The 27,732-nt window shown below is 36.1% G+C and overlaps 4 protein-coding genes across 6 annotated transcripts; 2 read left to right on the top strand and 2 right to left on the bottom strand.

The window, feature by feature from the left end:
* Positions 1–862: 862 nt before the first annotated feature.
* On the bottom strand, positions 863–7,522 carry LOC127414825 (probable dimethyladenosine transferase). Of its 2 annotated transcripts, XM_051653159.1 has the most exons (11): positions 7,353–7,522; positions 4,819–4,849; positions 4,475–4,560; positions 4,307–4,368; positions 4,108–4,201; positions 3,957–3,995; positions 3,535–3,658; positions 3,248–3,340; positions 2,953–3,147; positions 2,760–2,867; positions 863–2,646 (listed from the first exon to the last, which is right to left on the bottom strand). In XM_051653159.1, the coding sequence occupies exons 5-9, from the start codon at positions 4,164–4,166 to the stop codon at positions 3,079–3,081; spliced, it is 384 nt and encodes a 127-aa protein (XP_051509119.1). In that variant the 5' UTR covers positions 4,167–4,201; positions 4,307–4,368; positions 4,475–4,560; positions 4,819–4,849; positions 7,353–7,522; the 3' UTR covers positions 863–2,646; positions 2,760–2,867; positions 2,953–3,078. The 2 variants fall into 2 exon arrangements, with proteins under 2 accessions (XP_051509119.1, XP_051509118.1); XM_051653158.1 differs by lacking the exon at positions 4,819–4,849.
* LOC127414823 (DNA polymerase alpha subunit B-like) lies at positions 4,919–18,367 on the top strand. The gene is made up of 19 exons (XM_051653154.1): positions 4,919–6,783; positions 7,971–8,103; positions 8,615–8,739; positions 9,131–9,216; positions 9,317–9,374; positions 9,906–10,015; positions 10,266–10,459; positions 11,215–11,303; positions 12,217–12,369; positions 12,541–12,603; positions 12,805–12,859; positions 12,975–13,099; positions 13,258–13,296; positions 13,390–13,463; positions 13,570–13,678; positions 13,912–14,018; positions 14,250–14,306; positions 15,760–15,886; positions 17,711–18,367. The coding sequence occupies exons 2-19, from the start codon at positions 8,022–8,024 to the stop codon at positions 17,861–17,863; spliced, it is 1,806 nt and encodes a 601-aa protein (XP_051509114.1). The 5' UTR covers positions 4,919–6,783; positions 7,971–8,021; the 3' UTR covers positions 17,864–18,367.
* On the bottom strand, positions 18,357–23,610 carry cenph (centromere protein H). Of its 2 annotated transcripts, none has more exons than XM_051653156.1 (10): positions 23,172–23,610; positions 19,917–20,003; positions 19,766–19,821; positions 19,635–19,671; positions 19,468–19,536; positions 19,338–19,394; positions 19,195–19,258; positions 19,032–19,083; positions 18,630–18,787; positions 18,357–18,505 (listed from the first exon to the last, which is right to left on the bottom strand). In XM_051653156.1, the coding sequence occupies exons 2-10, from the start codon at positions 19,994–19,996 to the stop codon at positions 18,419–18,421; spliced, it is 660 nt and encodes a 219-aa protein (XP_051509116.1). In that variant the 5' UTR covers positions 19,997–20,003; positions 23,172–23,610; the 3' UTR covers positions 18,357–18,418. The 2 variants fall into 2 exon arrangements, with proteins under 2 accessions (XP_051509116.1, XP_051509115.1); XM_051653155.1 differs by lacking the exon at positions 23,172–23,610 and adding an exon at positions 21,565–21,628.
* On the top strand, positions 22,124–27,669 carry LOC127414826 (alpha-ketoglutarate dehydrogenase component 4-like). Its single transcript, XM_051653160.1, has 5 exons — positions 22,124–22,236; positions 22,699–22,830; positions 23,813–23,876; positions 24,378–24,586; positions 27,174–27,669. The coding sequence occupies exons 2-5, from the start codon at positions 22,780–22,782 to the stop codon at positions 27,189–27,191; spliced, it is 342 nt and encodes a 113-aa protein (XP_051509120.1). The 5' UTR covers positions 22,124–22,236; positions 22,699–22,779; the 3' UTR covers positions 27,192–27,669.
* Positions 27,670–27,732: the final 63 nt, after the last annotated feature.

Genomic DNA, 27,732 nt, shown 5'->3' with positions numbered 1-27,732 from the left:
ACATAAAAATTGCAATTCACGCAAAACAATCACTTAAAAACATCTCTTCTGTGATGAACGTGTTTTTAATTACTGAATTCTTTTTGGGGGGGGGGGTGCTTAAAGTAAAAATGTCATGTGGTGTAATCTTCCGGAGACATAAATAAGTGTCATTAAAGGGGGACTGGGTAGCTCAGTGTTAAAAGACACTGGCTACCACCCCTGGAGTTCACTAGCTCGAAAGTTCGAATCCCAGGGCATGCTGATTGACTCCAGCCAGGTCTCCTAACAGCAACCAAATTGGCCCAGTTGCTAGGGAAGGTAGAGACACATGGGGTAACAAGCCAGTGATAAGATGCACGGGTTGACATCTCAGACGCAGAGGCAACTGGGATTCATCCTCCACCACTACGCAACCACAAGGACTCAAAAGCACATTGTGAATTGGGCATTCCAAATTGGGAGAAAAAGGGGAAAAATCCATAAAAAAATAAAAGAAATTCTCATTAAAAGCTGAAATTTTTGAAGAAAAAAAAATGGCACAAGTAGTGTGCAAAATAATATTTTATTAATATTTCTTTAAAGAAATAAGCAGTGAAAATTTAGTTTTCAAATATGATTATTTGAAAAACCTTTGCCATTTTGATGACAAAAATACTAAAACAAACAGACATATATGGAATAATACTTTGGAAATTTCTTGAAAACCTTATAAGGAATGATTAAGTTGGGTACATTCATGCATTCAATGTGCAAAGAAAGTATTTTAATGACATTAAAGTAATTAAATATTTTTTTTTTTTTTTTTGAAAATGCTATAAAATGTCTTTCAAAAATTGAAGAAACCAACATGGACAAAAAGATTAAATTTCTACAAACTTGATTTCCATGAAAATATTTATTTTTATAATTTCGGACAACCTTATTTAATGACCCACATCTAAAACATTAGTCTTTTCTGAGCAATTGATACAAATTTATCTTACACTCTGAATTTTTGTATCCAATAAAAAGCACTCTACAGCAGTGCTCTCCCTTATACTAGCAGCTTCTGACTAACAATAGCCAGTAGCAAATCATGGTGACTATTTGAAACAAAAATGGGCTATTTGAAAAGCAAAAAGCTCTTTGATAGGAAATACATCAACACAGGGAGAAAAAAAAATTGCACTTACCAAGCCATTTCATGGGGTTTTTAATACCCCAAACCCTAATTGGCATAAGGCCAAGCATTTCTTAATTCATAGGTCAATAAAATACATCCATCCACCTTTTGTTTTAACTCCTGCTCAGACTTTTTATATATTTATATTTGTTAACCCCTACTCCGTTTTTAAATGTATTAATCAGTTAAACTAATAACTGCATATGCAATGCATTTCTGTATTGTCTTCATCAGGTAATCAGAGTAAATTCTTGCACTGATTGACAGTACAGGCCATTGTTACTCAGGTGAGGCTGTACACCTGTGGCATTGCAACCCTTCAATCAATTCCTTCCTGCTCCCCATAGGGCAAGACATTTCACCGGGGTGCCTATGAATCCCAGCTACGAATCAATAGAGATGGATCTGTCAAAGCAACTTCAGCCAAGTGACGAACAAAGACATTTTGGTGCTGGTGGGAGTGAAATTTGTGACTTTCTTTGTGAGGGAAAAAACATTCTTGTTTGCATCGAGTTTAATGTCATAACACCAGTCTAACACCAGTTCTCTAATTATATCATTTTTGACAAATCTATTTCTGTCTCACACATAACAGTCTTGCTTTCTATTTTCACACAGTATCTTAAAATAAAAATGTGTTCTCTTAATTTTAAGAATTATCTTCCACACACCCATTATTGGCAACAGCATAATCTGTATAATACTTCCATAGCAATACTCGAGTGCCACACAGTGGTAAATACTGTAATGGCAACAAACCATTTAAAAAGTTTATCCAAAAAATATTGTCATTTACTCACCCTCATTTTGTTTGAAACCCATTTGAATGTCTTCCGTGGAACACGAAAGACCGTATATTAGTTTCAGTCACAAATCACTTTATAGCATATTTATTTCCATTCAATAAACGTGAATGGTGACTGGTCATTCTGCATAGCATCTTTTGTGTTTTATGAAATGTAATACGGGTTTGAAAGAAAATGAGGGTTAGCAAATTATCACAGAATTTTCATTTTGGGGTGAACTATCTCTTCAACAATTACAGTATTACAGTCATTTTATCTTACGTTATGTGAATAACCATCATCAGTTCCCATTTTATGAAAGCTTGGAGTGTTTAGTATTTGTAAAGAAAACTACTTTTTCAAACCACAATTATGACAAGTGGTGGTTATAAACAACAGGGACTCTTTTGACTCTATAAAATGTTAAATGGTAAAAACATATATTGGGTCCACCTAGCTTGTGTATGGTCAGAATCTGTTCTGCCAGTCTGAAGTCCCAATGATGCCACTGTAGTGTACCACCCTTAACTAACTTTACTATGGCACGAGTCACGACTCAGTGCCCAGTGTACATCAGGTTTGGTCCAGATGGGTTTTGTACACACAGTACAGGGCTAGGATACCAGAAGACTGTGACATCACTTCATGTCAATCTAGTAGCTGTTCCTTAAGGATTAGGAGAAGTGTATCCCAGCTGAGTTGAATGCATGAAGAAGCCTATCATTAAAAAAATGGATGCAGAAGAGACACTTAAACCAATGCCAAGTAATAAACATACATAAACACACATTTCACTGTATCTCTGACTAACTGAGAAAGTCAATACTTACACCATGAAATCATCTATATCCATAGAGCGTGCCCTCTTTTCACTAAACTTGGACACTTGGAGGACATTTTCAATTTTCTGAGCAATGTTAAAAATCCTGTGGTACTTCCTGTAATACAATTTGGAAAAGCACTTTAGAAAGGTTACTCACTCAAAATAAGAATAATTGGTGTCATTCATGTAAGCAGACTCACTATGTTGTGCACTGAGCAGTGGATTCTATAGTTCTTCTCCAAAGTTGCTCAACCGCAGGAGACTTAAGTTGAAAAACCAAAGTCAAAACTATTGACTGCTCAACAGGAACACCATTTAGGGACGTCTTACTTGAAGGCAGCTCTGAGTGTTTTGTTTTTTCTAACAAAAGCAATTCTGACAAGGCCATCCCATTCCTATAAATTTGCAAAAACAATGTTAAATGTTTGCGAAGCACTGACAGCAAGTTGCACTAAAGCACAAGTATATTCTGTATATCATTTAAGCAACACTGACCTGGAAGTTGACAGGCGGCGGTGGATTTTTTGGCTCTATCCTAACCACACTGGACTCAACTTTTGGAGGTGGTCTGAAATTGTTCTTTCCCACCTTCATAAACATAACATAGCTCAATATTTACAGATATGACAATATGCATGCCATAGCATCTTCATGCTTTGCCCATCCCCCAAAACATCTCCATAAAACACTGATTTCACATGTTTCAATGTTTACAATAATGAGAAAACAGTTACTGAACCAAAAGCAGTAAATCAACTGGCATACTGACGAAATCTCCAAACCTTCATAAGATGGTCCACCCGAGCTAAAAGCTGTGTGTTGATGGAAAGCCTGCAGTATAGCTTGTCTCCTGGTTTAGCCACCAACCTCATGGCAAACTCTCTCTGGAACATTAGCACTGCACACCTACAGAGGAAATAATCCAAATCTCACATTGTTTTGAGTCAAGAAATCACTAACAACATACTATATGTAATGGATTGTAAATTATATTGTGATCTTTGCCACTTTCACTAGATAAGCTGTTCCCATTTTAACTTCCCATTTAGACATACGCTAAGATTATATTTATTTTAGGATTTTTATCTATCGATATAGATAGGATTTATTTTGCTACTCAAGCCCACAGTTAACAACTACAGAAGATAATGTAAATGATTCACAAAGATAAAAATTTCTTTAAAAAGGTCTAAAACATTCTTACCTAAAAAATGGTCTGTGAAGTAACAAAAGGTGACGATATCTAAGGAAAAACAAAACTTTAATGTGAATACCACCGAATCAGAACACAGATTTGCAGCGATCCAAGAGAAACAAAAGCATTGGTATACTATAGACAATCTCTGAACTAGTACCTGATAAGGCAAGTTAGCCACGCAGACATCAAAAAAGGGCAGCTCTGTTTTAAGGACATCTCCTATGAGTATCTGAAGCTTGTTCTGCATCAGACTGTTCAAGAAAACAGTTTTTTTTTTTTTTTTTTTTTTTTTTTAAATTAAAGAGGTGCTGAGGATGCTGTTAGGTTTTGAGAAACACATCTTTAAAAACACTTACATGCACTGAACTCTCTTCTGAAGCTCCACAACAAGCCTGGTGTCCAACTCGCATGCAACTACCTTTGAATTATTGTAATGAAGTATTTTAAGTTTTGCTTAACATGGAAAAATAAATGAATCAATTATTTAAAACCAGCATTAATCATTCTATATAACATGACATTACTTTCTTGGCTTTCTCCAGAAGTTGACAGTCATGTTACCAGTTCCAGGACCAACTTCCAGAACCACATCTGTTGGGCGTAGGGCTGCCTGTAAATACATGTTTAGATACATTAAGATACTTTAAATAGAAGGAACATGAAAGTTTATTTTATTGTATATTGTCATTTTTATTACTATTACTAGCACCTTATATTTTATCAATATAACTGTAAGGCTGGCACCAGAATGTCTACAACCAAAAGGCGCCATTTCCGGTATAAGTCAAAGAACTCTGCGAGAATCAACATCATAGAACTCTCTCACAAAAGCCTGAATATCACCACAGTGTGATAAATTGTAAATCACCTTGCTGACACCCTTCTCTCCTTCAACAGCTCTGGACCAACACAAAGACACAAGATTTATATGTAAAAATATAACAAATGAAAACAAAGAATGCAACTGTATGTGTTTGATATCATTTAAGAGGTCTCTGTGTGACTGGTATAGTGGTGTCTTTCCCATGTTGATAAAACTAATGGTAACAAAGTTATAATGTCTTTGCCAAATACTGCATAATTCTGGAGGTGTCTCCCCCTCCTTGACCTACAACTGAAATGATCTCCTTTATGTTAACAAGGTTAAACCCCAGGAAGTCAAGAACCCATTCACCCCCAAATTCTCATTGTCCAAAGGATAATACCATTTGGTACACAATGTTTATTCTGTCTAGATATTTAAGGAAAGTTGGCAGGAAGCTCTGGGAATCTGTAAGCAGATCTCCCATGCTGTACCGCTGCATGTAGTTTTGTCAGGTATGTTTCTTTGACTTGTCTTTTATTTTTAGTAATGCTTGTTTATTCTGATCATATGAAATTGGCTTTGATTTGAATTTCTGCAACAATGTTTTATATCCTACCTGACAAATAAATTGTTATTATTTGATTTATTCTGAATTCCTCTGAAATCATTACTGGAGCTTTAATATAGGAGGAAGCCATTTAAAGACTCTCAGTTTGAATTTAGACCACTCAGGACAACCAGGTAGGACAACCACCTAGGACAGCCGGTTAGGATTTGAATTTCATTAGACCAGGGTAGACCATACTGGAGCTTTAATATAGGAGAAACCACTCAGGACAACCGGGTAGGAGAAAGCCATTTAAAGACTCGGTCACTGCTCACCACCCGCCTTAGCAAGTTGTATGTACGTGACTAAGTGGCAATATCATCTGGTTATGAGACAAGCCAAACCAGATGATATTATTTAACCCTACAACCGCTGACTAAGAACGGAACTGGCTATCCATTTTCGGGAGGTTTACGTAATTTAATAACGGCCAGCGTAAGTCTCCAAAGATCGAATGGACAATGAATAGAAGAGGATTTAGAGTAATCAATAACCTAAAAATGTTAAATTAAAAGAATGATCAGAAATTAATTAGAGCTTAAATATAAATTAGAGGTCAACTTAAAATTGGAGTCAGATTAATATAAAATTGGAGTCAGATAAAGTGAATAACGGAATCAAAGGTGTGAATTAACAATAATTGCTTTACTTCAGCGCTCAGAAAAGACAGAACAACGCAGAGACCTTCAAGGGCAATTTATTGAAGTTCCACTCCGGAACGGATAGAAAATTCTCTCTTTTTACATTACTATTATTTTTATTGTTACTACTATTATGATGTATATATATTGATGCTTTGGCAATATTGTATTTTAGGGATAGTTCACCCAAAAATTATTATTTTCTCTCCTCATGCCATGCCAGATGTGTATGACTTTCTTTCTTCTGCTGAACACAAATGACGATTTTTAGAAGAATCTCTCACCTCTGTTGGTCCTTACAATGCAAGTGAATGGTGACCAGACCTTAGAAACTCAAAAAAAAAAAAAAAAAAAAAAAACACAAGACTAATCCATAAGACTCCAGTGGTTAAAGGGGCATTCAGTAGTTCTCTAGCTTGCATTAGCATTGCTCTTCTTCGTGTACTTTAAGTACCGATGTTACAGTGGTGTTAGACGTTGTACTGCCATCTTTTCCTGAGACGGCTGAGGAAGTTTGGAATGAACCGCCACATCCTCACACGGTTCTACACCTGCACTGTGGAGAGCATCCTGACTGGCTGCATCTCCACCTGGTACGGCAATAGCACCGCCCACAATCGCAAAGCACTGCAAAGGGTGGTGCGAACTGCCAGACACATCATCGGAGGTGAGCTTCCCTCCCTCCAGGAAATATATACAAGGCGGTGTGTGAAAAAGCTCGGAGGATCATCAGAGACTCCAGCCACCCGAGCCATGGGCTGTTCTCACTGCTACCATCAGGTAGGCGGTATCGCAGCATCATGACCCGCACCAGCCAACTCCATGATAGCTTCTTCCCCCAAGCAATCAGACTTCTGAACTCTTGATCTCCCACGATCAAAATACATCAGCACTGCACTTTATTACCCTTACTCTTATATCTCACACCGGACTGTCATAAATTATATTATTATTATATTATATTCTCTCCTAACAACTGACTATCAACCGACAGCCTGAATGTCAATACAGTACAATACTGTACATTCTATATATACTTTTTTATATATTTTTATTTTTATTGAATAATGTGTATCTATATAGTGCGTATTGTATAATGTACAGTGTATGTTATTATTTGTATATTGTTGAGTGTAATTATGTGTATATCAGATGTTTAAATTGTGCTGTGTTAATTTGATGTTATTGTAAATTGGTATATGTCTCATCACTGTCACGACTGCTATTTTGATCGGAACTGCACCCAAGAATTTCACACACTATTTCACTTGTGTATATATATGGCTGTGTGACAATAAAGTGATTTGATTTGATATCTTGTAGTACAAAAACATCTCAATAAAGCCTACCTTGACTCTTCACCTCCTGGTGCTGTCGAGATTTTTTCTCGGCTTTAACTTTCAGCATCTTGATTACTGATATTTTAGCACCTAATGAGCGTGATCTATAGTGCAAATGGAAATAAAACAGCCACTATATCCTAAACACGTGTACGAATTAAAGGAGGCTGGGGTTTCTTTTAGCTGACTAGGGAAGTATTTCAAGAACCCAAGTTCCTTTAGCGCCCTCTATCGGAGTGGAGAAAAAGCGTGTAGAAACCGGAAGTGACCTTTCACTGCTTTTTTTGCGGGTAGTTTTTCGCGGCAACCTGAACGTGATGCAAAAGCTGTGGAAAAATATGACAGCTGCTCTTCGGCGATAAAAAAAAAGTAGGTAATCTTTCTTATGAGAATGCCGGTGATGAAGGTAGCTTTCTTAATTCGAACGTAATCTTAACGTTCTTTTATTATTATTATTATTATATATGGAAAGCCTTGTCTATTGTCTGGTAAACTAGGTTGTTGAGTATGCTTAGCGCCAGTTCAGGGTTTACTTTTGTGAGAATTTAACATTATTTTGTGTTACATTAGGAAATAGTGAAATGTGTGGTTTCTTAACACGTTTACAGCTTGATGTTTGTGTTACAGAACGAAAGCTGCAGAAAATTTGACTTGTGAACATAAGAGGAGACAATAACAATGGCTACAGTCACTGCAGAGGAGATAAAGTCTGAACTGGACACTTTTAACATAGCCTTCAATGATGAAACCGTGGACAAAAGTAAGAACATGTTAAGTTGGTATTTTATTACAGCTTTTTGTATATTATTTACTTTTAACTTAGAGGCACTATGTGAATTAAATATGCTTTGTAAAAAAAAGTGTGTTGTTATTATCAGGGATGCGAACTGCTCACCTTTCAGCTAAAGTCACATTTTCTGAAGCTAATTTGCCCAAATTGTTTGGTGAAATTTTCAAAATGTTCCTTATTGAAATCACTTTAATGGGTTACTTTAATATTAAACACTTAAAAAAAAAAAAAAAAAAAAAAAAAAGCTTTACAACAAACAAATCAACAGAAATGATACAGCTGGAACACCTGCTATGACTTTTTTTGTTATACAGCTCATGAGTTTCCATCCCTTATAATAATATTCATAATAATAAAAGTGTAGTAAAATAAAATTAAAGTGTAGACATTGCTGTATTAACACATATTTGTATTATATATACTTATGCACCTGTATATCAATGCATATGTTGATTTAAACTGTCTGTCTTGTCCTCTGTAGTGTTGGAGCAATGTTTGTGTCACAGGCTGAAGGGTGATGAGATAGTATGTGAGTGGTTTGCTTTCAGCTCCACTAAGGACCAGCTGCCGCTCACTCTTGATAATCTGGAGCAGTTTAAACATGAGGTTAATGCAACAACGTTATTAATCAAACTCAAACAAAAAATCTCTAACAATACATTCTGTTCTCTTTTGACCAAGCCCTAATCGAAAAGAATTGTTCATTTTTAGTGGAAATTGCTTTTTCACTCTTGATTTCCTTTCTCCTGACTATGTGTTTGGGATTCCTTGCCACCATCACCTTTGGCTTTCTCACTGGTGGCCTAAAGACAAATAATTTGTAAATCATGATTTTCAATCACATTTTAATTTAAACTGCTCAATGAGGTCTTTTAGACATTACAGCATAATTTTCTGTTACAGCATAATTTCCTATAAAGCTGCTTTAAAACGATGTGTGTTGTGAAAAGTGCTATTCAAATAAAAATGACTTGATTTGACTGTGTACTTCTTTCAGATACTGAACAAGAAGAAAATGCCTAAAGGCTCATCTAAAGCAAGTCAGATTACCAGGACCAGAGATATCAACTCTATCCAGGAATTGTATCCTTTTAGTTCAAACCAACATCAGAGGTTTATTTTAGTATTCTCGTATTTTTTTTTTTTTTTTTTGCACACTGTTGCTTTCTTAACGGTCTCACAGAATCAGAGCAGAGGAGGAAGAAGAGAGCATGCTGGATTCCTATTCAACACCTGCTAAGGTGAGAAAACTAGCAAAAAATATTGATGGGTAGATCTGCATTTTTATACAGTGCATTCAGAAAGTATTTAGATCCCTTCATTTTTTTTTTCATATTTTGTTATGTTGCAGCCTTATGCTAAAATGCTTTAAATTATTATTATTATTATTATTATTATTATTTTCAAATCAATCTTTTCTTTTTAATAAATTAGCAAAGTTATCAAAAATCTGGTTTTTGCTTTGTCATTATGGGGTATGGATTGATGTGATTTTTTTTTTTTTTTAAAGCATTTTAGCATAAGGCTGCAACATAATAAAATGTGTTTTGTACTTTCTGAATGCACTGTACATGCTTATTGATCCTCAGTGAGAAACTCTCATACATTTGTTTAAAATTAATTAGATCTAATTTTGTCTTTGCACTCGACTTGTAACAATTCAGCAAGTAGCAAGGAATACATGCATGCAGTATGATGAGTTCCTTTGAAGTTGCATTGGAAAGAAAGCATCTACCAAAAGCATAAATGTTCACATCCCTGTGTGACTGCAGGGATCTCAGAAGAGAGCTCTGACCACTCCAGAGCATCCTCAGTCCAAGAGGGGCGTGGCTCGACTTGCAAGCCCTAGTCTAATGCTGTCACCTGCCAGCTTCTCACCAAGGTAACCAAAACTCTAATAAACACACAGTGCTCCCATTGCATTTCCAAATTATTACCCCTAAAAGAGGATGTGGAATATTTGCCATGAAAATCTGTTCTAAACAATCACATGCACGCTTTTTACATCTGCCTGTTTAATTTGTTCAACATTATATGCATACAGTATAGAATACATGGTTCTATATGTTTTAGATTATTCTAATATAATGCAGTGTGTATATTTTATGGTAAGAAATTGTGTGTGCATATAGTGCAACCCCATCTCAGAAATATGGCATGCGTGGAGGCAGAGGGGAGGTCGTCTCAACGTTTGGGACAGTGCAGGGTCCTCGCTGGGCAGGTAAAGGACAGAGCAGTGTGAGGGTAGAGATGCTGGAGAGGAGAGAGGATTCACTGACCAGCAGCTACAAATACATGTTCCAGAGGCTGAGAGATGTGCGGGATGGTGAGTCTGTGTTCTCACTGCATCCTTCAGCACTAATGTGAATGTGCATACCAAGATTTAGTTTTCTGAATTAGAGTTGGTATGATTCCTGCATGGTTATTAGTTGGGAAAGAGAAGCGGTTCTTATTCCGGACTGGTACCATCTAAAAGAATAACACTGGAACCAAATGATTTCATTGCATTTTTAATTAGGCAAAAGACTCAAAAATCTGTCTCTTAACCTTATGAGTTATTATTTTAAATCTAAAATAAGTCACTCACTGATTCACTCACTAAGTCAGTCAGTGCGGTGTCGACTTTTTGACTGAACTGCAATTCACACTTTTGTCATGTCCAACTCGAAATGAACAGAGAACTGTTACTGTGTTATGTGTTCTTAAGGCTCATGAGACTAAAATCGGTCACATTCTGAACAAGTTTGTCATAATAGTACTTCAATGAAAAAAAAAAAAGATGTTACCAGTAAATAGTAATGTTTTGGTTTAGTATACAGTAAATTAGGTACATAGTTTTTTGGGGGAAGGGGGTCTCCAAGCAGTCAAAGAACCATTAATGGAATTTCTAAGGAATCAGAACCAGAATTGTTAAATTCCTCACGATTCTCATCCCTAATTAGAAATCACGCTATCTAAACGGCAGGAAGTAGATTTGTGTTTGTAAACACTTGGAGGATGTCGGCACAGACTTGCATAATAGTACTGGCATTGATACCTTACTACTGACTATAAATTAATTCCCTCTGTTCTCTGTGCTAGTTCTAACTGGGAAGATTGAAGAGCTTGGAGAAGAGTTGCGGACTCACTTCAACATAGAGGAGTTCTCTCCAGTTTCATTACCTGTTCAGGTACAAGCACTGATATCATTACAATAAAGGGGAATAGAGGTCTGCATGGGTCTTAAAATGAAACCCGACCAGTACCCAAGTCCGTGTGCCTGACCCTATCTGGCACTAATGGTACCGTCAGATTTTAAGCCCGAACCCAAAATTGCTTACTCTCTTTAAAAAAAATCTCCTAGCAAGTACTTTTGCAATAGGCTGTATTTTATGTAAGCATCATATGCAACATTTGTAACAGTATTGTGACAGTAAACATACACAGTTTTAACAAGGCATGGCGGCCCCTCAGTGCTGTAGAGCAGAATGGAAAAAATCCTTGCCTTACTGTTTATCATGCGCTGAAACTTTGCTTGGTACAGAACAATCTGGAATAATGTTAAACAATGTAACCGTCACCTCTTTTTAGCCTGAACGCGACACCTTCACTCAAAATGATCTAGGCGCAGCACAACAAATGAAACATAACGCAGTTGTCTCGACATGCGTTTTTGAAACTTTAAGTTCTTTTTAACTTGACATGGTGTCTAAAAATGTGCCGGTCCTGTGCAAGAAGCGGTGCAACAATAAAAGGCGTCCATCCAGCATGTGTTTACATAGGAAAACATTGGAAAAACAAAGCAGACACACGCAAAAACACGTTTGGTGTGAACGGCGCCTAACTCATCTGTTCACGTGTGTCTGTGAGTGAGAGCGTGTGTGTGCGCGAAACAAGTTTGGTAGGCCTGTTTATTACAAACCCAAACACGAAGTCCTACCTGAAAAACTGACCCGAACCCAGCCCGAAACCCGGCGGGTTCTCAGTTCCTGTCGGGCCCGGGTCGGGTTGCAGACCTATTCTCTCAAACCAAGTCCCTAAATATTTGAGCCCAGATTAGACTGGGCAGTAAGATGGCATGGTCTTTTTTTTCTTTTTCTGCAGGACAGCATCACAGTACTGGGGCAGGTGTGTTGTGACAGTAACGGGAAGCTAAATGCCCAGTCTGTGCTGCTTGAGGCCGGGCATGAACAGGGAGGCAGACAGGTGCCTGTGGATCTCTCAGAGCTCAGAGAGTTCTCACTCTTCCCTGGACAAGTGAGGCTCACATACACACTGGTCAAGCAAATTAAGTGCTTGATATATTTTATGTTTGTTACTTTTAAATGCAATACTGTGTGTTTGGCATATATTATTAGGGAATTTGCCTCAGCTGCTGTTACAAGCTGCTGATCTCTCTCTCTCTCGCTCGCTCGCTCTGTTTTACAGGTTGTTGTTATGGAAGGTATGAATACTTCTGGAGAGAAGTTTGTTGCCACCAAACTATATGAGGTACCTCTCATTGATGATAATTTTTAGTCTAGCCCTGTTTATAATCTGTTTAATATTAATTTATAAAAATGTATACTTTTTTGTATTTTGGGAATATGGTCAGCTTTCGCCTCAGAATCTAAACATGATTTTGGAGGAGTTTGGTTATACAAGACAAAATTGTTTGTTGGCTCTCTATTATATAATTTGCATGTCTTCCAGGGTTTGTCCTTACCTTTCTATTCTCCTCCTGAAGTGAAACAAGAAATGGATGAAGGTAATAACCTAGCCATTGGTCGAAATGAATCAAGAACATCCTTATCGATTACTTAGCTCAAATTAAACCCTTCATAAATAAAAAGTTCATTGCAGTTCTCGTTTTCCTCTCACAGTATCTGAGCCTGTCATGGTGATGATGGCCTGTGGACCGTACACTCCCTCTGACAGCCTGACATATGACCCCCTGCTTGACCTCATTACTATCATCAACAAAGATCGTCCTGATGTCTGCATTCTGGTGGGCACAGCTCCATACTTATTCCTCTGATGTTGTGATCTAATAAGCAGTTTATTACAGCTTAAATCATTTGACAGTGTGACAGCTTTTCTGGACATTTTTATGCTTTGAATTGCTGCATTTCAGCTAATAGTAAACTTTTTTTTTTTTCTTCATAGTTTGGGCCTTTTGTTGATTCCAAACATGAACAGATAGAGGTAAACCAGATTCTGTATGTATTTTAAATTCCTATATTAACATTATTCATCATTACCACAATGCGATCACTTCATGTCAATGTTTTTAAATAGAAAAACCAGGTAACGGAAACATTTGAAACTATCTTCAAGAGATGTGTGGACAGTATTGTGGAGGGAACCAAAGGGTATTTATTTTTTACATATTTTTGTGATATTGCTCACCAATTTGTAAAAAAAAATTTTTGGGGGGGCAGTGTTTACCTTTATTCATCACATAAATTATTGTTTTAGAACGAGATGCAGGTTGGTGTTTGTGCCTTCTCAGAGAGATGTTCATCACCATTACATTTATCCTCAGCCACCGTTCAGCCTGTCCAGCCTCAGCAAGGATGATTCAGTGGTGAGGCTGAATGTTATACACAATTAAAGTGCATTACAAAGCACAATTATAAAAACAAGTTTGTTTGCTTCACTCTTCCTGAATACCGGTGGTTGAATGTTTTACATCTCTTTGAGTGATTGTACGCCAGTAAATTAATCATAAGGGCAGTTATTCATTCATAATGTCTTAAACGAAATAACTGAAATTTCTCTTTCAACTTATGTTGTCCAATATTTGTTTTCCACCTTTAGCGAGTAACCTTAGCTCCTGACCCATGCACTCTCCTCATTGGTAATGTTACCTTTGGCCTGACCTCTACAGACATTCTGTTTCATATGGGAGCGGAAGAAATCAGCAGGTAACTTATGGCATGAAAAGCAACATACAACTGACATGTACATTTACAGTGCATGTGGCACTGGTTTCTTTAAGAATTAGAGTGAGTTGGAAGTTTGTATACAATTTACTCTCTTACAGTTGGTTATGATTCATGATTTCATTCATTTTTTTGTGTTTTGAATTGGAAAAATATGTCTTTAAAAGAATGAGTGATCACAAGCACTGATTCAGTTTTACCATGATTTCACAGTGGCACAGGCACAGAACGTTTCTCACGGATCATGAAACACATGTTAACCCAGAGAAGGTTAGTACAAAATAGTGGTCGACTGATATATCGCCGAGGCTGATAACTATAGATATATTTTCCCGTTTGGCCGATTTGTTTCTTAAGGGCGCCGAGAATCGCCTGCTTGCATGTAAAGCGACTGAGACATGGAAACGACCAGTCATGGTTTGTTTAGTTGTTACTACAATAATAGACTGGTGTGCAAAACAGTGTAATTTAAACGGTCCGCATATCAGAGCCACAACAGACGTGTTTGAGCTCATAATGTTAAAATGCTTGCCGGTTTCATTCTCCCTATCCTCAACAGTTCCCTGTAACTTTTAACTGTCTTGTCTAATGATTAAAAAGACAAATATCAATAAAACTGATATTATATATCGTCTGCAAATATGCACATATCTCGTTTAAACAGATGTAATAAACTCACACAACTTTAGCAGATCCAGCATCCTGTGGAATCCTCATAAATCTTCCTCTAAAGCATGTATTCTAACAGTCTCTCCTCAACAGTTCCCTGTAACATTTTTAATGATAAAAGGCAAATATCAATAAAACTTCTATTACATACCATCTGCAAATATGCAGGTATCTCGTTAAAAATGATATAATTCATGAACCTCATGAAAATCCTGCATTTTCTTCATGTTGAGCGCTCATCTAATATCTTCCTCCTGAAGCGCGTATTCTATCAGCCAGAATCAAAACTTCAGGATCAGGACCAAAAGTTCTTCTGATTCTCAAATCATGATGGTCACTCCATGACAATCCAAGCAGGTGATCCAGGCCATTTAAATTGTTAGAAGATTGCTGCTGCTCGCACTGGATCTTCATGAGCACGTGAGTCAACTTCAAAGTAAAAGCACTTCACATGTGCTACAAGTAAATGTCTTATTCACTATTCACCGTATGTACAATTGTTTTTTTTTTTTTTTTTTTTTTTAAATGCAATTGTTAATGCGCACATGCCATCTATGGTTGCTGGACTACGTGTCTACTGTTATTTCCTTCTTCCTAATATATGAACAATTTCTTCATGTGCAAATAAATTACTAAAATTTGATGACTAAACAGAAATCAGAAGAAACTGCTATCTACCATGTAAAAAAAATAATAATATTGTATTTTAAAAAGTTAATGTTTTGTGTGAAATTTAGTAAATATAGTGCTAAATAAGAGTTTGATTTTTTTTTTTATAGCAATTTTATGTTTGTTATTTACTGTGTTAAATTGTGTGATATATCGGCATTGTATCGGCCTATCAGCCACTCTGCTCTCTGTATATCAGCATCGGCCATTAAAAAAAAAAAAACATATCGGTCGACCACTAGTGCAAAATATTAATTTGATTTTAAAATGAAAATGACCTCAGACATGAGTAGTAGTAAAATCTTGTCTCTACTCCTCTCTGCTGCTTGTTAGATGTACAGTTGTACATGTTACTCAATGTTTCCATTTTATTATGTTCTTTTAGCTACTATCCACTCTATCCTCCTGCAGAGGAAGTTAACATGGATTATGAGAAGTTTCAACATTTTGGCCAAATGGCCATCACACCTGATTTCCTTATCGTTCCTTCTGAACTTCGTTATTTCATCAAGGTAAATGATTACATCTTGAAAGTGTTTTTGAATGGAATATTCTAGGTTCAAGACAAGTTGAGCTTTATCAACAGCATTTGTGACATAATGTTTATTACCACAAAAATGTATTCCAACTCGTCCCTTCTTTTCTTTAAAAAAAAAAAAATATATAGCAAAATTCTGGGTTACAGTCAGGCACTTACAATGGAAGTGAATGGTGCCAATCTGTAAATGTTAAAATTAGAGCTGAAACTAACGATTATTTTGATAATTGATTAATCTAACGATTATTAGAACGATTATTCGGCGATTACTGCAATGATTAATCATTAGCTCTTAAACGATTATTCAGTTTGTGCCCCGACTTAAAAGGTTGTATTAAACATGCTTACTAACAATAAAGAGGACAAAATCATCTTTAAATGACATTCACTGAATTTAAGGGAAGAAATACTTTTTATTAAGTTTAATTCAGTAAAGAAATTGTTATCAAGTGTTTTTGTCTTGTTTTCCATTTATAATTGTCTAAAAATCCTTAAAACAAGATACATTTACTTGAGAAGCAACATATAAGATATTAAGACTTGCTTTAAGAGAATGTATCTTAAATACAAGTGTATTTTATATATAAGTGTATTTTTTCACTTGGTTATACTTCTGCGAGTGCAGTAGAGACAAAATATACTTATATTCAAGATCTATTCCCTAAAAGCAAGTCTAAACATCTTATATGCTGCTGCTCAGGTGAATGCATCTTTATTTAAAGGATTTTTAGATATTTTAATATTTTTAATATTCAACATTCTCAGATAACAATTTTTTCTTCTGCAGTATAGCTGCTAAAGAAAAATTGATGTTGTTTTAAAGGAGTTTTAGATATTTATATTGGAAAACAAATCAAAAATGTATTTTGTTTGTTTATAATGGGGTAAAGACTACCCTCTCTCACCTTTCTGTTCACTTCAATCCATCTTTAACTCACAAAAAAGCAAACTCACTCTTATTAATAAAGCTGCATATTGCCATTTTTCTTCACTATAAGAAATGCACAGTGACATATTATGATTCAATAAGTCTTGAGCCATCACGTTAATCTAGCTGCGTGCTCGAGGGACGAGCGTCCCCGCGACAGAGTGCCTCAGCCGGGTGCAGTTTCAATCTGCTTAAATAGTTATTTACATGATCTGCTTCCATATTATTTGAACTTTAATAAAGCTATAATGCATTAAATATAACTGCATTTAAGATGTAACGTCGGGATGTTTCCTTTAAAGACGCTTGACATGCAAGTTTTTCTTAAGCTGAGCGGCAGCTCCAACTCCTAGTTAAAATACTCACCGTTTCAAAAGTGTAGCCACAAGACATAAACAATGTGTGTAGACATGATTTTAGTGTGATAAAATCACACTTTTCTGTGTAAAGGTATAGCTAATTTTACAGCTTCATTGCCATGATGATGTAATGTCAACAAACCCTAAAATGAGGATTTAAACAACTTAACAGCTTGAATAATACATGAGTTTTAACAGAAAAATTACTGTAAGTGCTTTTATAAAATCAAAAGCTTCACATTTCTTCCTTTAAACCCTCCAAAGATTGGCACCATTCACTTCCATTGTAAGTGCCTCAGTGTAAATTTGATTTTTGCTTTATTTTTTGTAAAAAAATTTTTAAAGAAAACAAGGGACGAGTCTAAAATAATTTTTGTGGTAATCAACGTTATGCCACAAATGCTATTGATTAAGCTTAACTTGTATTGAACCTGGAGTGTTACTTTTGAAGCCCCGTGTAACTAAACATCTGTCATTTGTGCTCATTACATAATTTGTTATTCGTTCTCAGGATGTGATTGGCTGTGTATGTGTCAATCCTGGCCGTCTCACTAAAGGACATGTGGGTGGGACTTATGGACGGTTGCTCATTCAGCCAAATCCTGTGCTGGTAGAAGGGAAGAGAGTGAGTCCATGTATAGCAGGACAGGTTGTGAAAATATGATATGGATGTACTCTTCTTTTTTTACTAGATTTCTGTTTTTGAACTTTGTTCATTAAATCATGTCTGTATGTTATTGTCTGTATGAAATATTTTCACTTAAAATAGATGGAAAATAAATTGCTTAATAAATCAATTAGTCACTTTAGAACAGAAAGTAATTGGATACACATGAGTAAATGGCACAATATATTGTCAGTTCATTCATCAGTATGAACTTTATTTAAAAAGCTAATTAATTTGCAAATTTTGTTAATTTAGTCTAATATCACTGTCGATCACACTTTGAGAATGATTCTTTAAACATTCTAATAGACTTAAATGAGCTGGTAAAAAAGCTTAAATATACAGCAAGCTTATTGAAAGATCCTTTCCATATCAGTCACTAAAAGGAAAAATTACAATTTTGCATAAATGTACAGAAAATGTGTTTTGCTGCTCCCATGAACATTAACAATGAGGTTGTTTTCTGGATACACTTGGATTTCATTAAAAGGCAACTACATATTTTATTAACAGTATTTAGTGGTGGGAGACCAGTGTTCAAATAGGCCCTCTTCAGTTGGGTATGTTCTCCAGTCCCATTGCAATGTCTCTTAATTTAGGATCATCTCTCCAGTTCACTTTACTGGCAAGTATAATTCCCTGAAAAAGAGGAAAGATGTGTTTGACAAACAGGTTTTAAAGTACACAGGGTTCCAAAAAATAGCTACCTAGACAGAAATGATGAGAATTACACAAGCAAACAATACTTTGAGAAGGCACATACCCGGAGCACATTTTGTAAAATGGTTGTGACCTTCTGATATTTCTGTAGGACTGCTTCAGCTCTTTCCTTAGCCCTCTGCTGAACCTCTCCCTGATTTTCCTTGACCTGTTTCAACTCATTTATCTCCTGCATTTTCTTCTTTATCTGTCCTTTTAGATCTAGGAAAACAAGGAAAAGATGTAGTTATTGTGTAGCATTCCAAGATTGGTATTGAAAATATTAGTGTAATTTTCTTTTAAAAAACAATTGGACTAGATGTTTCATCTGGTCACAAAATTGTTTTAAGATGTGAGGATTCTTGAGGAAACACAACCCTGTACAATATTAGACTGCCACTCTAGAGCTGAAAAAAAAAAAAAAAGACCATATAAAGTCAGAAAGTAAAAATAAAATAGAAAGTACCAAGTCTTTCCTTTTGGAGATCTGTGATCTGGTCTTGAAGCTCTCGTGTTTCCTAGAGAAATACATTAATTGAAAAGGCATTAGTTGTTAAAATTGTTTTATTGTAATAGAAGTGTTGACTGGAGTCAATGACATATTTATGTCAGAGCAGGCAATATCACACCTTTAAAATTGCCATGGTCTTTTCACAGAGCTCTGTGTTCTGGTTGGTCAGTGTCTTAAATGGCCTGTATATGATGACAGATCAGATTACTGTTAGGCAAATGGTTAGGGACATTAGATTAATGCACATAAGAATTCACTTACTCAGCATCTGCATCATTCTGAATGATCTTCTCAATGATGGCATTCCAAATCTGCATTCTAGAACAAAAGCAATCATTTTAAACAAGGCGAGACTAGAGATGTGCAAAAAAATTTGCTTGACCATCATTACCTGTTCAATACAAGGGTTTTGTTGAAGTGCGAGAGCCTTGCCTGCTCTATTTCACTTTCATATTTGGATCTATAGATTGTATATAAAATTGAACATCAGGTTATCTCATAAACATGTAACGTATACATGAATAGATCATGTTCATAGATGTGAAATATTTCACTTACAGATCTGCATCAGCTTCACATGACCCTTTGTGTTTTCCTAAGGATAAAACACTAAATTGAGCATCATATGAATTTATAAGTGATTCATATTTGCATAAAGTGTCCTGTTTGATCACAGATAAATAGCTCACCCATGCTGACTTTGACATTCATCTCAAAACACTGGTTTTCCATTATTGCTTTCATTCTTGAGGGAAGAAAATATACAGAATTAACAGTTGAATTGCACAAGAAGAAAAATGCAAACCATACAAATAAGATATATAAAGAAAGGTAATTCACTTTAATAAATGTGTGGGTGTCACCCCATCAGAAACAGCGTCCACATCTGATGAGGTTTCATCATGATTATTGGAACTCATCTTGCGTCTGTGCAGCAAAAACACAAAATTAATTCCATTCAAAGGAGTTCTTGACCTTTTTTTTTTTTACCATGATTTTGTCATAATAACAAGCTGTACTATTTAACTCCTTTTTACATGATCTTCAGCAGCATTTTCTTAAGTTTAAACCTCATGTTCTGTTTGGTATCTGAAAGACCCAAAGGCCCTTTCAGCATCGCAAAAAATACTTCATAACTTTTCGTAATCTTATTAGTGTTTATAATTTTTTTTTTTAACTTGATAACATTGATGATCACATATCTTCTATGAAACATTACACCTGTTTGAGGTCTCAGAGACCTTAGACATAAAATATGCAATGCATTTTGACATGTTAAGATTTTCTGATTGGTGTACACAGTTGCAGTTCACACCTGGCAGTTGTCTGTTTTGGATTTGTTTAATTTTGATTTTCTACAGTGTTTTTGTTGGGGTCAAACTGAACCTAAACAGAAGTACCATTACTTTTGGTTGGATGACAGTCACATTTCTGCAAACGAGCACGTCAATTATGTGATACAAAAGAGGGTTTAAGATTCAAAAAATAGCTGTTACACAGATTTGATCAGGTCTGAGGAACATTATAAGAATTATAAAAGTGAATGAAACAGTGAAAGAACTATTACTATTTATCATTGGGGTCAAAAAGCCCATCTTGTTGGCAGTGACTATTTATACTAACTCAGCCCACCACTGCTCAGACCAAACTCAAGACAGCCACGAGTCAACTACAGATCAAATGAAGGTGGGCATATTTGAATTTTACGCGATGGGGCAGAGACATTAAACTGGTTAACGGGTTAGACATTTAGTGGATTAAGAGATTGGATAACTAAGTGACTATTTGCGCTCCAATAGTCTGGTGGAAACAAGAACTTTGACAAACTGCAATCTATTTACAGCTGTAGTAGCTCTGGGTGTAACGACGCTTATGCGTATGTGTTGTCACGCTGGAGATTCAGGTTCGAATCCCATCCCTTGACTTAATATTTCCTATAATACTACTTATAGTAATAAACAAAAAAGATTCCTCACAGTGCAGGTTTAGTCGGATTTGATCCGGATAAAATTAACCATGGTGTTACTACAGTGACATGTTTTTAATAGTAGTTAATAGTAACCATGTTTAATTTCGTGGTTACTATAATTTTACTAGAAAATACCATGGTGATACTATGGTTACTGTAGTAAAACCATAGTTACATTTTGTGAGGTAGGGTAAGGGGTTGGAGTAGGGTGTCTGTGGGACTCCAAATAAACACAATAAAAATGCTGCAGTGATGCCCCTATACTGTATGTTAATATTTAAACAGGGGTGTAAGAGTGTCTGCCACTATTTGCAGAGTGTAAATAGCATCAATCGCTATTTGCACTTAGTGCAAAGAAGATGCTTTTTGTTGCTTTTTACACTTTGTGCAAATAGCCTCTGCCAAACATTAATTTGCATTGAACAGTATAGTCAATCTCAACAGAACAGAAGCGTTAAAAATTTATATAAAACGATATATATATTAACCATTTATATGAAAACCACTCGTTCCACTTACCGTTCTTTTTTGTTGTTGTTGCAAGACTGCAACACGTCCGACTAGAGCCCAATCTGAAACTGCCGCCAGGAAGTCATGATGTCACGTGACAGTCATGTGACGCAGTTTGTACCGAAAGCCCGCCCTCTTGCATCAAGCCTAGCTTGAGCCAGAGATATTTTACCAAAAAATAAATGTAACGGTCAACTAGCGTGTTACGACAGTAAGTCACCGTTTGCGGATACCATACAAATGAATGGGGACAGCCGTAAACTGCCACCAACCTGTCGCAAAATTGTCCGTTTCTTCTCTAATAAAACAGCTATTTTATCGTAGTAAAATCCACACATAGTTCATTCCAAAATGATTTTTTGTTGTTGTTGTTGAGTAAAACATATTGAAGATTGAAAGACAGGCCGTCAATTCATTAAGTGATAAGCTGTTTCATCACTAAACCAGTTAATTCAGTACACCTCTGTAGACATCCTAATAAACGGCCACTGGTCTCCTCGCCAGTGTACCACCCATAGAATGTCTATGGGGCGGCCGCGTTATGCATTGTGTTGCTAACGTGTAGTATTTTTGGTAGAAGGTCTCTGGTCACAGGCTAATACCATCAAAATGTCTAGTGTGATTCGGAGGTCAGCATGGCAAAATAAGGTTCTATTACACTGCTAGATACCATATGTTTTGGTAAGAATTAATATTGATTGTGCTCATAATGAAGTGTCATTAGATAGATTTAAATTTAACCTTATTTTAAAGGCAAAACTGCATACAGTAGATGTTAGCAGGATGAGCCAAAGCGAAGTGAATCCATTTCGCTTTATTATTAGGTGGGGTCAGTTTTGCTGCACTAATGTATTATTCATGCATGATTTCAGAGCTTATGGATTTGATGAATTCACATGTATGTGTGCATTCATTGTCAGCCAGTTTCAAGTTCATTCAGTATTCTTTTGGCAGTTTCTGGAGTAACAGCTTCAGTCACTGCTCCAGACTCGCACTGTTTTTCGGAACATAACGATTGTATTTACCGCTGGATAATTAATGCAATATTTAAGCAGTTCATTGTTCTTTGTGTTAGTGCTTACATGCACTCGTCTGGTTGCCAGTGCCATGTCTTGGATTACATCTGTCTTTCAATTAATGTAGTGACATCAGCGCCCTCTGGTGGTGAACATATATGTGGTCGTGTCTGTATTTTTGAACCGGAAGCAGTGCTCGAATGTCGTCATGGGAAGCAAAGTGAGTAGCAAGATGGCAGCTGCCAGTCGGGTCGTGCAGGTAAATACTTGCTCCAGCTTGTACACTGATCGTCTTGCAGTAACATCTCGTTTATTTAAAGTCACTGTTGAAATCAATCAATTCTTCGCTTAGGATTTGTGAATTTTGCACTTGGGTATTTGTTCTTCACCAAATGCTTTCATTTCACTGCTTTGACAGATGCCCTTGTGGACACACCAAGTTGTCTCTCTTTATTTCTTTCCTTTTCTGCTTAAACCATAATGTCATCTCGACAGCACGTTACGCATTATATACGCCAAATTAAATAAAAATTTATTTTGTAAACATTCACAACGTGTTAAAGGAATAGTTCACCCAAATAATAATAATAATTTACTCACCCTCAAGCCATCCAAGATGTATCTGAGTTTCTTTCTTTATCAAAACAGAATTTAAGACTTTTAGGATTTCATTTCAGGCCTCCTCCTCTAAACAATGCAAGTGAATGTCCTCCATTTTTTGACGGTCAAAAATACAAATTTAGGGTGCATCAGAATAATCAATGACGCCTGTCTCCTCCTCCTCCACGTGACCCTACCAACGAGCTTACGTCATCCCTCTCATGAGCGCACGTCACAGAGATGTACAGAAGCGAACATTTGTAGTTAAAAAAGTATATAAGTATTGTTTTGTTTCTCAAAATGATCAATCGTTTGCGTTCAGAAGAACTTTATTTGTCGACTGGATTCGTGTGGATTATTTTGATGCACCCTGAATATGCATTTTGGACCGTCAAAAATGGAGGACATTCACTTGCATTGTTTAGAGGAGGAGGCCTGAAATGAAATCCTAAAAGTCTTAAATTCTGTTTTGATGAAGAAAGAAACTCAGATACATCTTGGATGGCCTGAGGGTGAGTAAATTATCAGCAAATTTTCATTTTTGGGTGAACTATTCCTTTTAAGTGTTTTATTTTTGTGCCTAATGACGAAATGCATTTGTGCTGTTGTTTTGGTTCTGATCATATTACTTTCCTTTGCAGGTTGTGCGACCGCATGCACCTTTAATTAAATTCCCTGATCGAAAAGGTTTCCCCAGTCCAAATGGTCAGTATGAGGCCCATATAGTGCCTTATGATAGTTTTAGATTTATGTCAGCTTGTTCAGTCAATGTAACAGTTTCTGCTAAATATCTGAGTGACATTATGCACTTTATTTGGTTTAAGTATTGACATTATGCACTATTTCTTGATTTTCTTTGATTTTAGTTGATTAAGATCCAAAATGTGTATTTGTGAGCACTATTAGCGGCCTTTGGTAATAGGTTAGTTCACCAAAAATGAAAATTGTCGTCATGTACTTCCTCATGTTGATCTGTCTTTCGTGAAACCCAAAATTATATGAAAGGGACTGAAAGTGGTGACGGAGGTTGTCATTATAAACAATATTTCCATTTGTGTTCCATTAAAGTGATGTGGGTTTGAAACATCATGAGAACGAGTAAATGATGACAGAATTTTTTATAAATGGGTGAACTAACTTTTTAAAGCAAACACCACACAAGTTCCTTGGTAACATAGTTATTATCATCTTAAACTGTGTTTCCAGTACAAGAGGCACTAAATCTGCTTGCAGCAAGTATCCCAGAAATCTTTGCATCTGCACCTCCACCCTCAACATCTATATCACCTCCACCCAGACCACCAGGACCTGTCACTGGACTCCCTGGCACCCCTGATAGCATTGCTGTAGTTAGAGATCTCCCTCAGAGATACCGCAGAAGAACCCTTGCATTAGAAGAAATGGACTTCATCCAGGTTGTTGTTTATTTGTTTGAAAAGCCAGAATCAGTTTTTGCATAATAAAAAAATTATGAACTGGATTTTACAGAAATGGTTTCATTTCCGTTTTAATATTACTACACTAATTCCATTTTAGAAGTTAGAAAAATGTAGACAAATGTACCCTCCTCAGACCCGAGCGTGACTTCTGTGTGCATTTTCCATTTTCATTTTTGATTTGTAATTAGTAGCACCTAATAAAGAAGCAAAAAAAAGAAATAAAAAAATTTCTAGAGCAAATAGTTTTCTAAAAATTGATGGCAACATATGTGGACAGCGGGACTAAGTTGTGAAATAAATGCCAAGCTATAGTAAGTCAGATTTTTTTTAATCAAACTGTTTATGTTTCCAGGAGTGTTGGTTATTCATGTTTTTGAGACGTTACAGACATAACATCAGAAATTATCATAAATAATTCTGATTCAAAGTATTGGCCAGCATTATCCAATCACTGCCAACCATGTTCAAATAAAATTATATATTATAAATTCTGAATCTGTGTACTGACTACCACTTGTTCCAAGTCTGCCAAACATGTTGAGGGGTCCAAATATCATCTGCAGCCTGAAACTGAACTTTTGATAGGAAGTTTAAATTGAATTCATTTGGCTTCATAGGAAAGCTATAGGATGCTCCCTTGATCACTATTTAGTAGGGGTGTGACGATACACTTAGCTCACGAGACGATACACGATACTGGGTTCACGAGAATGAGACGATATTTTAACACTATATACACTACGGGTCAAATGTTTTGAAACACCTACTCATTATAATTTTTTTCTTCACATTTTAGAATAATAGTAAAGTCATCAAAACTATGGAATAACAAATGGAACTATGGGAATTATGTTGTGACTAAACAAAATTCAAAATAAATCAAAACTGTGTTATATTTTAGCATCTTCAAAGTAGTCACCCTTTGTCTAGAATTTGCAGAAATGTACTCTTGACATTTTCTCAACCAACTTCTTGAGGTATCACCCTGGGATGCTTTTTAAACAGTATTGAAGGAGTTCCCATCTATGTTGGGCACTTATTGGCTGCTTTTCTTTATTATTTGGTCCAAGTCATCAATTTCAAAAACTTTTTTTTAAATTAAATTTTAGTTTTATAATGAAATAAATTAATATGGTGGCACAATTATATTTTTGTCTACAAAACTAATTTCAAACATTTAAGCATACGCCTTCAGATCAAAAGATTTTTAAGATCATGAGAAACATTTTGAAATGTTTAAAAACTTTTGACCGGTAGTGTATATGACTGGAAAAATAGTCTTTTATTCACAAAATGCAAAACAATGCAGGTGCATTTTGAAATGTTTTAACTAATCATCTTGTAATGACTGTCACTTCAGTTCTACTTTCTGAGTATGAATTATCATATGCAGTAAAAACAGAACAATATGCAAGCACTGTAAAAGGTTTTGCCACAAACTCAACTGACTGGCTTCTCTCCTGTATGATTACACGAGTCTCTTCAGACCTGGTTGATTTTAGTTGAGAGCTGCGGTGGTTTTGTAGGTGTCTTTGCATAGTGCTTGTGTTAGCCGCGGTGTACGGCACTATTTTCTTACAGTGTTTACATATTGGCTGTGTCTCGTTTGGAAGGCTGTGTCCTCCAGAGGTCGCATTTGTCGGCTGCATACGTCATCGAGGTTTCTCGTTTCATTTTTTTCTATGACGTATGCGGTCGACAAATGCAACCTCCGGAGGACGCAGCCTTCCAAATGAGACACAGCCTTTGTTCGTGTCTTGTCTGTCACTCTGTCGCCGTTTATTATTTCCACTGGGTACCTAAAATGCTGCCACACAAACTATTTAAAAGTGGCGGGGGCATCTTCTATGCTAATTTCACCCTCACACTCCGTCATGCTGATATCGTGAGACAGATTTTCACCTCAACGAGAAATGTCGTTACGTTTTAATATCGCGAGATCTCGTGGCACCCCTACTATTTAGTGAATGACTTAACCTCCAGTTTGCTGTCTGCACTGGTCACAGAACAGTTCAAAATGCACCTTGTTTTCATCCTAGCTCTATATAAACCTCTGAAAGCAAAAATTTTTCAGCTTTTGGATGAACCTATTTATTCTCAATGTGATAATGCACAGTAAATATAGGATTTCTAAGGGTACACATTAGTGTACACTGTGTTTAACAGCATGGCGTTTCATGGTAAATCACTCAAAAAAAACAAAACAAATACAAAAAACAAAAAGGCATATTGGATGAAACTAGAGACTCTTAATCTTTTGACTCAAATAGGTTTCAATGTAAAAATCTAATTAGGCTTCTTACCAGATGTAGTTTTGTTGGCATTTCTCCCAAAGACAAACTCTGCTGTGGTGTGCACTATGTTGTTTTGTCACATGACTCTATACAACACAGAGTCTCCTGAACTGAGACCAGTCGGTTTAAATGAATTTAAATTATGTGTTGCATATAACAAAGCCAAAATAAAACGTCCACACGTTTACGCGGGGTCACATGAGAATACATTGTTGTCATGTTTAGAATATACAAACCCAACTGACAACAACTTCTTTTCTCTCTTGCAGCGTGGTGGACCTGAGTAACCGTGGTCTGATTCATTCAGTCAGAGTACTTATTTGTGGAAATCTGTTTTTGTTGCCTGATATTTTCTTTGTACAAGAGTAATTCTCAATATGTCATACAATACAACAAATGTACTTACAGATTATTATTTAACAGTTGTACAGCATCTGATCGGTTGTTGCACTTATTCAGGTGCTCTATATTTACAGGACATAAGTTAAGTTTTACAAATTAAAAGTATATAGCCTTTTTTGTAGTTCTCAAATAACTAATTTCCTGTTCTCAAGTTGTTCTCCAGCTGCTCTTTACTGTTATTAGCCACCATTTCTAACCATCATTAACAAAGCTGATGGTAAATTTCCTCTTTCTTTCATATTATCTGTTCTGGCTTCAGAGCAAATCATTGAACTGAGTGCCATCATATAATACCAGGTCTGTGTTAAACAAATGTATCACTACAAGTATTGTTGATATGAACTATTAAATATTTACTCATTTTTGAAAGCTTGTGTTGTTTGGGTTTCTTTTATGAATAGCCACCATTCTTCCTGTCCTTGGCGG

This window comes from Myxocyprinus asiaticus, chromosome 24, assembly GCF_019703515.2.
Source record: "Myxocyprinus asiaticus isolate MX2 ecotype Aquarium Trade chromosome 24, UBuf_Myxa_2, whole genome shotgun sequence".
NCBI lineage: Eukaryota > Metazoa > Chordata > Actinopteri > Cypriniformes > Catostomidae > Myxocyprinus > Myxocyprinus asiaticus.
The sequence above is the reverse complement of the archived record's forward strand: the minus strand, read 5'-3'. Positions and strand labels throughout refer to the sequence as shown.

What these genes read in the sequence shown, in the direction of transcription:
- cenph (XM_051653156.1), bottom strand. Translation starts at nt 19,996, where the DNA reads ATGAGTTCCAATAATCATGATGAAACCTCATCAGATGTGGACGCTGTT. An exon ending in AGACCATGGCAATTTTAAAG is followed by an intron (nt 19,084 to 19,194) that starts GTGTGATATTGC and finishes GTATTTCTCTAG; the next exon opens with GAAACACGAGAGCTTCAAGA. An exon ending in TCTCCAAAAGGAAAGACTTG is followed by an intron (nt 18,788 to 19,031) that starts GTACTTTCTATT and finishes TTGTTTTCCTAG; the next exon opens with ATCTAAAAGGACAGATAAAG.
- LOC127414823 (XM_051653154.1), top strand. Translation starts at nt 8,022, where the DNA reads ATGGCTACAGTCACTGCAGAGGAGATAAAGTCTGAACTGGACACTTTT. An exon ending in TGATGAAACCGTGGACAAAA is followed by an intron (nt 8,104 to 8,614) that starts GTAAGAACATGT and finishes TGTCCTCTGTAG; the next exon opens with TGTTGGAGCAATGTTTGTGT. An exon ending in TCAGCAAGGATGATTCAGTG is followed by an intron (nt 13,679 to 13,911) that starts GTGAGGCTGAAT and finishes TTCCACCTTTAG; the next exon opens with CGAGTAACCTTAGCTCCTGA.
- LOC127414826 (XM_051653160.1), top strand. Translation starts at nt 22,780, where the DNA reads ATGGGAAGCAAAGTGAGTAGCAAGATGGCAGCTGCCAGTCGGGTCGTG. An exon ending in CTGCCAGTCGGGTCGTGCAG is followed by an intron (nt 22,831 to 23,812) that starts GTAAATACTTGC and finishes TTTCCTTTGCAG; the next exon opens with GTTGTGCGACCGCATGCACC. An exon ending in AGGTTTCCCCAGTCCAAATG is followed by an intron (nt 23,877 to 24,377) that starts GTCAGTATGAGG and finishes CTGTGTTTCCAG; the next exon opens with TACAAGAGGCACTAAATCTG.
- LOC127414825 (XM_051653159.1), bottom strand. Translation starts at nt 4,166, where the DNA reads ATGTCCTTAAAACAGAGCTGCCCTTTTTTGATGTCTGCGTGGCTAACT. An exon ending in TGGCTAACTTGCCTTATCAG is followed by an intron (nt 3,996 to 4,107) that starts GTACTAGTTCAG and finishes GTTTTTCCTTAG; the next exon opens with ATATCGTCACCTTTTGTTAC. An exon ending in CGCCGCCTGTCAACTTCCAG is followed by an intron (nt 3,148 to 3,247) that starts GTCAGTGTTGCT and finishes GCAAATTTATAG; the next exon opens with GAATGGGATGGCCTTGTCAG.